This window comes from Microcaecilia unicolor, chromosome 4, assembly GCF_901765095.1.
Source record: "Microcaecilia unicolor chromosome 4, aMicUni1.1, whole genome shotgun sequence".
Taxonomy (NCBI): Eukaryota; Metazoa; Chordata; class Amphibia; order Gymnophiona; family Siphonopidae; genus Microcaecilia; species Microcaecilia unicolor.
The window spans coordinates 342,954,399-342,966,941 of NC_044034.1; the positions used below are offsets into that span (position 1 = coordinate 342,954,399).

The 12,543-nt window shown below is 42.7% G+C and overlaps 1 protein-coding gene across 6 annotated transcripts in view; it reads left to right on the forward strand.

Annotated features, from left to right (window-relative positions):
- The window catches only part of SON (SON DNA binding protein), a 194,769-nt gene that overhangs the window by 140,831 nt on the left and 41,395 nt on the right, over positions 1-12,543 (forward strand). For all 6 annotated transcript variants that reach the window (XR_003942016.1, XR_003942015.1, XR_003942017.1 and 3 more), the window contains exon 6: positions 1,307-1,486. Coding sequence is in view for 2 of the 6 variants with exons in the window: in XM_030202165.1 (XP_030058025.1) it covers positions 1,307-1,486 (180 nt within the window). In the remaining 4 variants the exon portion in view is untranslated. The remainder of the gene's footprint in view (positions 1-1,306; positions 1,487-12,543) is intronic.

The following is a 12,543-nucleotide window of genomic DNA, read 5'->3' on the forward strand; positions in this document are numbered from 1 at the left end:
AAATGCAAAGTGATGCATGTGGGAAAGAGGAACCCGAATTATAGAGTAATGCAAGGTTCCACATTAGGAGTCACCGACTGGGAAAGGGATTTAGCATCGTCGATGATTCGTTGAAACCCTCTGATCAGTATGCGGCGGCGGCTAAGAAAGCAAATAGAATATTAGGTATTATTAGGAAAGGAATGGAAAACAAAAATGAGGATGTTATAATACCTTTGTATCTCTCCATGGTGCTACTGCACCTTGAATATTGTGTTCAATTCTGGTCGCCGCATCTTTAAAAAGATATAGTAGAATTAGAAAAGGTACAGAGAAAGGTGACGAAAATTATAAAGGGGGCGGGATGCCTTCCCTATGAGAAAGGCTAAAATGGCTAGGGCTCTTCAGCTTGGAGAAAAGATGGCTGAGGGGAGATATGATAGAGTTCTATAAAATACTGAGTGGAGTGCTATGGGTAGATGTGAATCGCTTATTTACTCTTTCCAAAAATGCTAGGGCTAGGGAACATGCAATGAAGCTACAAAGTAGTAAATTTAAAACGAATCAGAGAAAATATTTCTTCACTCTACGTGTAATTAAACTCTGGAATTCGTTGCCAGAGAATGTAGAAAAAGCAGTTAGCGGGATTTTTAAAAGGTTTGGATGGCTTCCTAAAGGAAAAGTCCATTACTATTATTAAAATGGACTTGGGGAAAATCCACAACTTATTTCTAGGATAAGCAGCATAAAATGTATTGTATTTTTTGGGGATCTTGCCAGGTACTTGTGACCTAGATTGGCCACTGTTGGAAAGAGAATGCTGGGCTTGATGGACCTTCAGTCTGTCCCAGTATGGCAATACTTGTGTACTTATGACTTAGGTTAGCTGCAAGACTGAAGGAACTCCTCTGCATTGGCTTCATCACTTGACCTGTGTGACTCATTATCCTGTTATCTACAGAGAGCACTCATTACAAGTAAGCAATTCACTTTTGTGTTTAAAAAAATATACAACAGTATCCCTTTGGTTTGATCAATATATAGCTGTACTGTCAGTGTTTCTAACAGCTTGATCAATAGGATTTGTTGTGCAGTTTTCCTAGAGTAAATGTTTAAGGCAGTTTAAACCTGAAGTAGACAGCTTTGTAATTTCTAATATTGGACTTGTAAACAACAACAACAAAAAAACAAATTCTTTTTACAGCAAATTGCATAGCTCAACAGTATTAAAAAATCATTAACTAATTGTCTGTTTTCTGGGGCATTGATGTGGAGGGATACTGTGTAAAAATTCCTGACTTAAAAAAACATTTTTATTTTTCATAAGAATCCAACGATAAAGCCAGCACCAAAAACTCAAGTCACGTTGACGAAAGAATTTCCAGTTTCATCAGGCTCCCAGCATAGGAAAAAAGAAGTAGACGCCGTCTATGGGGAATGGGTCCCAGTGGAGAAGTCTTTGGAAGAAAACAAAGATAACATTTTCCCCACCACACTCCCTCCACCGGTGAGCATAAGCCCTTCTATATGTCATTAGTTGTATTCCATGCTCAGTCTGGCATCCAACTTCAATGTATTTATAAACCAATCATTTACAGATCTTGCTGGGACTCCTTGAATTGGCTGTATTCCTCTAGGGCTCTTGGTCATCCTGCAACTTAAACACATACATGTGCACCCTCAATTCCATTTCTATCGGGATCTGGCAGGAAATGTGGTCTGTTGCCCCTAGCTGAGGAATTTTATGGCAATGGCTGGATTATCAAAGGAAAGTGACTAGAAGCAAAAACACTGAAAACAAAAGCTTAGAAAGTAAAGGAATAAGAAAAAATACTGTTTTGGCACTAATTTTCTGGTTTTATCTACATTTTATTCCAGTGAAGAATTGGAATAAATTGGCAAATTTATGTATTCACTACATTTATTTTTCAATTTTTTATTAGTAGATATTCATCCCCAGGTTTGTGTGGGGTTTTTTTTTTTTTTTTTAGTATTGATCCAATCAGTGTAGTCATATTACCACTGAAGCTTAAGAGTCAACTGTTCATCCCTTCCTAATCAAATCCTCTGTCCGGTGATTTTCCTTTTAGATCCAGGGACCGGCCTATTTGTGTAGCAGACCAGACCTGACAGAGTAGAAATGTGAAAGTTTAATTTATAGTGCAGGAGTAATACTGAGCAGGGAACCAGAAAATGTTTGTCTCTGTAGATGGGAGCAGTTTTATTTGTATCTTTTCTGGTAGCAAATTACATAGTTCTTAGTTAAAACCTATAAGCCACTTAATCTAGCATTAGTGTAACACTTGGTATGCTCCAAACACTTTCATCAGTTGAGGACCATTTGACATATAGAAACTTTCATCAGGGTCCTGTACTTTCTGTACTGCTCTCTTGCTAGACCAGGCCTCCCTTAGCCTGTCCTGAAGACCCCACAGCCAGGATATCTGCAAGGCTGGCTTAACCATTGGACCAGGTGAGGCTCTGGCCTAGGACGCTGGCAATTAAGGGTGCTAAAATATCCAACCTCTGCCTTCATCTAGTTAACTTTTCTTCCCCCAAAGTTTGGTCTCTCCCCTTCTCTCTTCCCCACGGGTCCGGCACTTCTCCTTCACCTCTCTCACTCCCCTGTGGTACTGTAAAGTTTGTTAATTGCTGGCGGCAGCAGCAACAGCATGACAGGCTACCTTAAGCTAGCCCCTGGGTCTTCCCTCGGCCGCATCCTGCCACCTCTGATTTAATTTCCTGCGGGCAGGATGCGGCCGAGGGAAGACCCAGAGACTGGCCTAAAGTAGCCTGTCATGCTATTGCTGGTGCTGTCGCTGCCGGCAAACAATATAAACTTTACAGGACTGCAGGGGGGGTCATGTGACACTATGGGAGTGGCTGCTGATTGTGTGCTCCTGCCGCCTCTTCACAAAACCCACTGTTTTCAACGATTTTGACCCTAACTTTTTGGCTTTATTTATCAAGCTACGCTTGTAGAGTGTCTTGGGAGCTGTTTAATTGGAGCACTGTAGAAAATGGCAGCGAAAGCGCCTTGAAAGGAGAAGGACAAACATAGATTGAATGATGAAAAAATGGTGGCGCCTGCTAGTTCTGCAAACTCAACGATCAGATCAGGAAGTAGCTGCTGAGGTGACCGGAGCCATGGAAAGTATTTTGGACAAGTGTTTAAGCCCAATAGACTCAACGTTGGAGCAACTCCACAGCAATATGGAGTGGCTTAGTAATGAGCTGGCAACATAGCCGCAGCGCACCGGGGAGTTAGAGAATCGTTTGACAACAGTGGAAGAGATGCAATCCCTCATGCAGAAAGTGCTGGCTACCTACGAATAAAAGCTAGAGGATCTGGAAAACAGATCCACAGATGGAATAATCTGCACTTTGTGGTGTTAGAGGCTTTGGAGGACCAGGAACTGCATGGGTTTTTGGAGACTTGGTTGCCGTAACAGTTATCATTTCCGGCCTCGGAGGGCCCGCTGCAGGTGCAGCGGTTGGGTTGGTCTCTGGCAGACGGTGTCTTCCAGGCCACGTGTGGGATATGTTGCCTTCTCCACTTCACCCACAAAACCACTATTCTGCAGGCTCTGCGAGGGGGAAAAGAACATCACTGTGAGAACCGTAAAGTCCTGTGTTTTCAGGACTATTCAGCGTCAGTAGCAGCACAGCAACGGAATTTTTCAGCTATCTATTCTCAGCTGTTTACTAAAAAAAAAAAAATCTGGTTTACCGTACTTTATCCTGCCAAGTTGAGAATCTCATATTAGGGGTAAACAAAGATGGATGCATCGGTGGAGGAAGCCTAAACGTTTCTCTGACTGCTGGACCCCCTGCAGCTGCGTGGGAAGAGCTCAAATCATTGACTTACTGGGGAGCCTGATTATTTGGTTCCTATTGTGGTGTGGATCCTATGTGGGACTACTGATAAAGAAGTTACTTGGAATGACTAAGTAGGCTCTCCCTTTGTTGGCAAGCAGTTTTCGGTGATGAACCAGAGGAGAGAGGAGGACGGAGATCACTATGTCTAGATATATAACTTTACACTTGCCTTTGCGTTTTCATTTTAATTAACTTGTGTTGTATAGTTCAGATTTTTTATGGCAATGAGATAGCTGTAATCAAGCAGGTCTCTTTAGATGTTTCTGTTGAGGGAAGTTGCACTGTATGTGGGGATAGTAAATGAGTAGGGGTGGGTGATCCTTGGGAGATAAGTATGACTGCAGAAAGAAATATATGATCTATATCGGGGCATTTTTGGGCAGTAGTCATTGTCTAGTTGGGGGGGTTGATATATATCTGATTCTGAGGGTTTGGTGAGGGGGGGTTGGGGAATGACCTCTTCCATCTAGGAACCGTATGCTTCGGGAAGTGGGAAGGGGGTGTAGAGGGGGGTCTTAGGAGGCGGTGGAGAAGAGTTTGGGTAAGGGATTTGGTTACATGGAGGGAGATTATTCTCTTGTTCTAGGTGATTGTGAACTACATAAAGTACCACTTTGTGCTATTTTTTCAATTCTATGTGTGTGTGTGGGGGGGGTGTTCGCTGTTGGATTATTTGTAGTAAATAATTAGCAGATTTTTATACACACAGGTTCAGCTTTAGAAATGTTAATTTCTTTTCTTCATCTCTCTCACATACACCCCAGAATAATTCACTGCTGAGTCACTTTAAAGTTGAAGTAACAAAACATCTGTTTACTCACAGTTTTTAGTTAGATTGATATTCAGGCAGGCTTATATAACATAATACAATACATTTGGATTATCAGCTCTTTCCATGTGCTTAGATGGTAATGGATGCTCACACCATAGATCCTCAGGTTAGGAGAGACCTTTAGAGCTCCATGTGCTGTTCCTAATCACACCCCACAGGAAGTTGCATGGGTGTGACCTCTCTAGGCAATTCACATCAGAGGTCACAGAGTAATCACAGAGAAAGAAAAAAAAAACATTGCTGACAGACAATGCATGTAAAACACAATACATTACTCCAACATTCGCTCCCCCATTAAGCGCTGTAAGGTTTTACAACAGCTTCAGCTTGTTGGAGCAGATGTGGCTCTTCTTCAAGAAATGCATCTATCTGATAAGGAATACACAAAACTGGCAAGATGTTGGGTGGGAGAGTATGTGGCAGCTCTAGCAGTTGGTAAGAAGGGCAGAGTAGCCATACTACGTACTGATATTATTGATGTCCAGATTGGCCCCAATGTAATATCAGATCATGCAGCTGTTTGGTTCAATTGGCACCTGCTGAGATGGAGAGACTGTTTAAGATCTGGGCTTTTCCAAGTTATTTATCACAATGTGAAGTTTCAGGAGAGATTGTTGGAGTGTTGGAATTAATATAAACAGTTTAATCAGGTTTTTGAAGAAGAATAGCAGATCCTTTTTTGGGGGGATGGGGGGAAGGCCGCTAAAGCAGTTCTGTGGGGAGACATCATTAATTACTTGAGCCACCTTAAGAAGATAAAAGATAGAGAACTGCTTTGACTGGAGAGGCGATTGCTGGTCTTGCACCGGTGTTATGCAGCTTGCTAAAGTGCTGCTTTCAAGCAGGAGTTATTGTTGGTGCAGACAGGTTTAAATACTTTAATTCAAGAACGCTCTGTCAAGTCTCAAACCTTTTACAAATTCCAGTTGTATTAATATGGTAGCAAGTGTGGAATGCTGTTGACTAAACTGATTGGCAAAAAGCAGGCTTTCAGGTCAATTGTTACAATAAAAGATGCCTCGGGATCGTTGCTACACACTGATAAGGCCATTTGTAATACTTTTAAAACCTCTCATCAAACTTTATATACTCCGCCTGAGACCGATGGTTTACCGGGTCATCTTTATTTGAAAGGCTTAGGTTTAGAGAGTTGCACGGTGACAGAAATCTTACCTATCCCCACCTGTCCCTACTGGAATCTTACCCATCCCCACCTGTCCCTGTTGGAATCTTACCCATCCCCACTGGAATCTTACCCATCCCCACAAGAATTTAACCCATCCCCACACATCTCCATAAGAATTTAATGGTACATAAAAGAAAATTCCGGTCAGCTCCCTCAGTCTCTCTCTGGATTTGAGCCACAGCACTGTAGGCAAGGAAGGAATGTCAGTTGAAACTTGGAACACTCTGGTGTGCACATGTAAGATTTGTCTCTGATTTACTGGCACTGTGTGCTGAGAGGTCACTGCATGCACACGCCAGTAGGTCAAGTGACATCCGATGCTCATGCCTATGTCAGAGCTGAGGTCTGTGCATCAGCCCGGGAGCAAAGAGGATTAATCGCAACATAGTAAGTGACAGCAAATAAAGACCTGAACGGTCCATCCAGTCTGCCCAATAGTCACACCCATTATCAATTCATGATTAAATCAACGAGTGTGATATTATATATTTGATTATGGTCTTTCTTTCGTGTTTCTGGAATATAGACCATAGAAGTCTATCTGGCCCTATCCTTATGTTCCAACTGCTGGAGTTGCCGTTGAAGCCCACTCCAGTCTATTTGTCTTCTCATTTGTGGAACACAGACCGTAAAAGTCTGTCCAGCACTGTCCTCATGTTCCAGCCACTGAAGTTGCTGTCTGAGCCCTTTCCAGCCCATCCTAAACCAGATTGCCATGTATGAGACATAGACCATACAAGTCTGCCCAGTATCAGCCCTAGTTCATCACAGCCAGAGTTGCCATCTATGCGTCACTTGACACATCCACACACATGCAGCCATTTAAGGTTAGGTTTTTTTATAACTTCCATTTTCTAATTAGAGATCCTCTGTGTTCATCCCATGCCTTTTTGAATTCCATCATCATTTGTGTCTCTACCACCTCCTTAATGGAAGACTTTCCACATTTGTGCTGTTAAAGCAAGAAGGAAGAAGAGGAGGAGAAGACAGCACTGAAAGAACATGATACTCGGTAGATGAGAGGCTGGTGCAGGTGCAGCTCACACTTCCATGGGAACCCCACAGGAACTGCCTCTGTCCCCGTGGGAACCCTGCAGGAACTGCCTCCATCCCTTCGGGAATCCCACAGAACTGCTTCTTTCCCCGCAGGAACCCCGCAGAACTGCTTCCGTCCCCTCGGGAACCCTCAAACCCCATTCCCTTGCAGCTCTCTACTTAGGTCTTCCCTATCTTTCACCATCAGACTGCAAACTTTAAAATGCAACAATTCACTCGGGTGGTGCGATTAGTAGTAGCTTATTGGGTAAGGCCTTTGGGCCAAGTTTTACAAACTACTGGGTGATGCCATTGTCACTCCTTTGACTAATTTGTTCAGTGCCTGGGTGAACGCGGAATCCTTGCCTGATCATTTGACCATAGCACAAATCATAGTTTTACCGAAATCGGGTTAAGACCCTACTTTGCCTGAGTCATCTAGACCGATCTCGCTTTTAAACCAGGAGGTGAAAATGTTCGTGAAAATATTGGCTAATCGGTTGGGGTGTGTGTTGCCTTCACTCATTCATAAGTCACAGGTAGGCTTTGTGCAGGGCCACTCAATGGCTAAAAGTCTTCGAAGAATACTGGCTTCCCTAGAGACCGTGTCTGATTGTAAAATTGCCTGCACATCTAGTTAGCTTTGACGCTGAGAAAGCCTTTGACTGAGTTCACTGGGATTTTTTATTTGTCACGCTTGAGGCCTATGGCTTTACAAGTTGGTTTGTGTCAGTGGTCAAAGCCCTGTATTGTTCTTGGGCATGTGTCATGGTAAAGAGGCAAGTCTCTATCAATTTTTTGATTGGCCATGGGACTTGGCAAGGTTGCCCGCTGCCACCTCTTCTTTTTGTCTTATCTTTAGATCCACTTATTCAAGATATCCATTCTAACCCGGATTCCGGTGGGGGGGGGGGGGGGGGGGGGTCGTTATTGGCATAGATACCTTCAAAGCGGTGGCCATTACCAACAACCTCTTAGTGCTTTTAACGGAACCCTGGGGCTCTTTGGATACACTCTTGGTGACTTTTGGCAAGTTCGGGGATTTTGCGGTCTTCCATCTGAATCTAGACAAATCCAAACTATTGGCTTCAATGCCAGATGTTAAACTTCTTTGGCCTGGGATGTTTCCACTGAGATGGGCAGATAGGTCTTTTAAGTATCTAGGTATTCTTTCTCGTCTGGTTGCAGAGGTTTACCATTTTAATGTGAACTGGATGATGCTTAAAACAGAGAAGCAGTTAGATAGCTGGCAAGCATTGCCTCTGCCCCTAGCAGGGCAGATTAGGTTTTTTTTGGATGGTGGTGTTACCAAGATGGCTATATATGCTTCAGACTCTTCTGGTACGATTGTTACAGAAAGATATACGGCGGTCTATCTGGCTGGCTCAAGGTTTTTGTTGGGCCAAGAGGCCTAAATTGCGCTGTCAGCTTCTGACTGGTAATTGGGCACAGGAAGGGATAGGCCTGCCCAATTTGAAGTAATGTCACTTGCTTGCTGCAGTATGTATGAGATTGACTTTACTCTCAATGTTGTTTTACTTTCTTGGGTTTTGAGAGAGCCTATTTTGCCGCTTATAATTTGCTTTTGCTGCTACATGTTGATCGGCTGTTGCTCCCTAGTCACCTGAGGAATAGCGTGCTTTTGAGTCCTTTGTGAGAAGCATGGAGAATATTAGTGAGGGGCCTAGGAGGTGACCCACAAGTCACTGATTTGCTTTCCTTGCGAGGTAACCCTTCTTCCCTGTGTTCTGTTGGCATCTTATTCTTTGATACTGTTTCTGTGCTCACCTTTTTTCTGTACCAGTCACAAGAGTAATCTTTGTTTTTCAAAGAATTTTGGTAACCCCTGAGGCAGGCGGTTGTATCCGCCAAAACACAGCTCGTGTTGGCTCAAGTGTGTCTGGTGCCTACAATAAAGTATCCTAAGCAACATTCCCTGAGTTGGCCAGTCTTTGTGTCAACCTCTACTTCACTTTGGTTTGACTAGCATTAAGGTGCCTTCACACCTTAATTTGCTTTCTAATATGGCAAGACAGATCATTGGATTCAAAACTAAGCGTGTAAACAAGAAGTAAAATAAATTAACAAGATCTGGGGAGACAAAGTTTTTAAAAAGGAAAAGGAAAACTAGGAAGCTATTCTTCCAAAAAAACAGATGGCAGAAAAAAAAAATTACATTTGTACCCCGCGCTTTCCCACTCATGGCAGGCTCAATGCGGCTTACATGGAGCAATGGAGGGTTAACTGACTTGCCCAGAGTTACAAGGAGCTGCCTGTGCCTGAAGTGGGAATAAAACTCAGTTCCTCAGTTCCCCAGGACCAAAGTCCACCACCCTAACCACTAAAAAAAACCCCTACAATTAAAGCGCATCATGAAAAAGTTGTAAAACAAGTTTGTCTTTTGGTGCAAAGAGAATAGTTTTGACATGGTCAGAACCTAATAGAAGATTGGGAGGAATCAACACATGTGAAGGGTGCACATGTTTGGCATACTAGCACTTAACGTGAATTTGTGTGCACATACCTATGTATGTACTAGCAGGGTCCCTAAGTGCTATTCTGCAAATATCCACTTTTGCAAGGAAGTGTACACAGGGGAGGAGCATGGGTGGGACATAGGCAGGGCTCCCACTTAACGTGCACAATTTACAGAATACTGTATGTTTTTTTTAGGCACCCTCACTTATACCAGTTCTATGGCTGGTATAACTGCCGGCACCTAAATTCAAAGCCTTCCAATACCAAGTTACACTCATAGTCTGCAACGGAACCTAGACACCTACCATGCGGCCTTGGGGTGCCTAAATGGAGGAACCCAGTTATAGAATTGCCCTCTTAGCCCTTAAAGGGCTTAAACATGTTAGAAGATGCCAACAGAAAGAAAGTAATACTGTGCCAAGGCAAGCTGCTGGGCCATGTGATGTGATATAAAGATGTGTCTTTCTTTGTGCTATTCCCTTGCAATCTACACATGTGTATGCCAGCAAAGAAGTTTCTTCCTTGAGTTGAACAGAACTGTTTTGACCAAATATAAATAAATGTCATCACCATTTACAAAAAACACGTTCTTGGAAAACATACTTTGCTCATTTTGTTTGTTTTTGAAGTCTTTGTGGCCTGAGAGAGCACAAAGGTAATGATACTCAGTAGCCTTCCAGACCACATATTAAAAAAAAACAAAAAACTCTCTGGTCTGGACAGCTTTTGTGTATTATCACTTTTATGAATTAATAAAAAAAGATCATAATCCACAGGGAACCAGATTTTCTTCAGGACCAGTGCTACAAGAACTCAAGCCAGTGGCGTAACCACAGGTGGGCCTGGGTGGGCCAGGTCCCACCCACTTAGGGCTCAGGCCCATCCAACAGTAGCACATGGTAATGAAAATGCTGCTCTCCACAATACTGGCACCTTTGCATGCTCAGTTTTCAGCGTGGAGACTGTAGAGAAGCGTTTTCCCACCAGCTGAGATATTTTTTTGGGGTGGGGGAGAGAACATTTGGTGCCCACCGACTTCTTGCCTAGGCCCACCCAAAATCTGCTGTCTGGCTATGCTCCTGAAGCAGTTCAGTAGTTTGCAGATACTGCAAACCCAGCCTATCAGCAATACTGCAAAATGTACATATTTTCTGGATAGTTAAAATTTAAAATCCTTGCATATGTTAACCTGATAAAATCAACTGATAAATAAACCTGCAAAAAGACCTGAGTCTGGTGCTGTGTACCCAAAGTAGACTCAGCTATGATACGTTATAGAAATGATATTTCCTTTCCAATTTGCCCCATAGTGCACTAGGTCAAGCTTGCCTGGGGCCTCACACTCCCTGCAGCAGAATCTAACCCGCTGGTGGGACTGTGAGATTTTGAAGAAAGTATTGGTATAAATTTCACTGTGGACTTCCTTTTCCTTTAGCTCATAACAGGAAGGATGATGTTACAAAAAAAAAAAAAGGCAGAATATAATCCAGTGATCAGCTCAGACCTTGAAGCCTCATAGGATAAGCAGAATAGCAGACTTCACATATGGGTTGCATTATCTGACAGAATTTGAATCAAAAATGTAAACAAAACTCTTGAAGCTTTCTAGAGCAGTTCACCATACATCTGTAGGGCTTTCTCCATCTACATGATTATACAGGGCTGCCTTCTTTACATGGCCTCCGGTGGCCACAGTTTTTCCCACGGGATTTTCATGAATAAAAAAAAAAAGGTCAACCTGATATTTAAACACCATATTCAGTATTTTTTTTAATATCCCTCCCCTCCAGTGTTTACAGTATTCACATATATTCAGCACTGCTATACGGATGGCAAGTAGCACTGAATTTATAAATAGAGTGGAGAGAGCTGCTGCTATGTGGATAACGGTGATATTCAATCCATTATCTGTATAGCTGTTTATATACATTTTGGACAGCCTTTTTGCTGTCTATCACTGCTCTCCATATAGTTGGGCAGAATCCCATGCTCTTGTTCTGGCATAATCTAGATAATCAACTAAATCCTCTCTGGAAGAATATCTCTCTATATAAAAGGCAACATCAACGTTCTATGAAGCCTCTAGCCGGAAGTGTGAAGGGGGCGAGATATCCGGTTTCCCTATGAGTGTCTGCCCCGCCCTCTCTGTAACACAGTCAGTGAAGGAAAACAGCAGAGCACGAAATCAAATTGCTGGCTCTGTAACAGTGAAGGACTCAGAGGGGGGAGGGGAGAGAGGCCAGAGGGCAGGGACACACACACTCCCACATGCACACAGAAGAAAACATTGCTAGCCCCCGTTTCATTTGCATCAGAAACGGGGCTTTTTTACTAGTTAACTATAAAACTACTGAGTCAATTCCCAAAACACCACCAAAAATACCTCAGTCTTAAATCAATTAACACACATGCTCAAATATTAATATTAGTGATAATAATGTGCTCAGTTCATACCCATTCCTACCATTATATCCCCAGGGGAACATGTGACAGTGTCACAGATGGAACCATCATCGCACATTAGGTGTTCCAAATCCCATACCAGGTAAGTACATACACTGTTGCCTTCCACAGCACAGCAGTATACCACTTTGCCTGCTTTCACTTTCACAGTCTGCTGATACTGTGCAATGTTCTTATACAGTTGTACCAATATCAAATAAACATTTGCTTGATGACTCACATACAATAAAGTGTTTACAGAAAATTGCAGCGATTCAGCATTTCTTCAATGAATTCTTGGCTATATGTAACATAAATGATGAGTAAAGCTAACTCATATGAGCCACCTGTGACCCTCCCTATCAGATCTCCCCATACCCATGTATAAAATATGAGTTTAAATATGAACATAAGCTGTATCAGCATGCCCAATGCAATATATTCTTATTAGTATACTTAAATATTGAGGTTTACTTCCCTTAGAGATGTCTCCCATGTGTCCGTGCTCTAGTGAACACTCTCCTTATTCATTCACTCATACAGCCTCACTCCATACCAAACAATCCCCTTAACCCTGGCCGAGTTTCGCATTGCTTCTTCAGAAGGGGAATTAAACAAACATTTGACCCTTCCTATGAAGGGCGGAGCTCTGTGGAAGCCCGTTCAGGGTTTGTGACCACAAGTGAGGATCAAATGTTTGTTTGCAATAAGT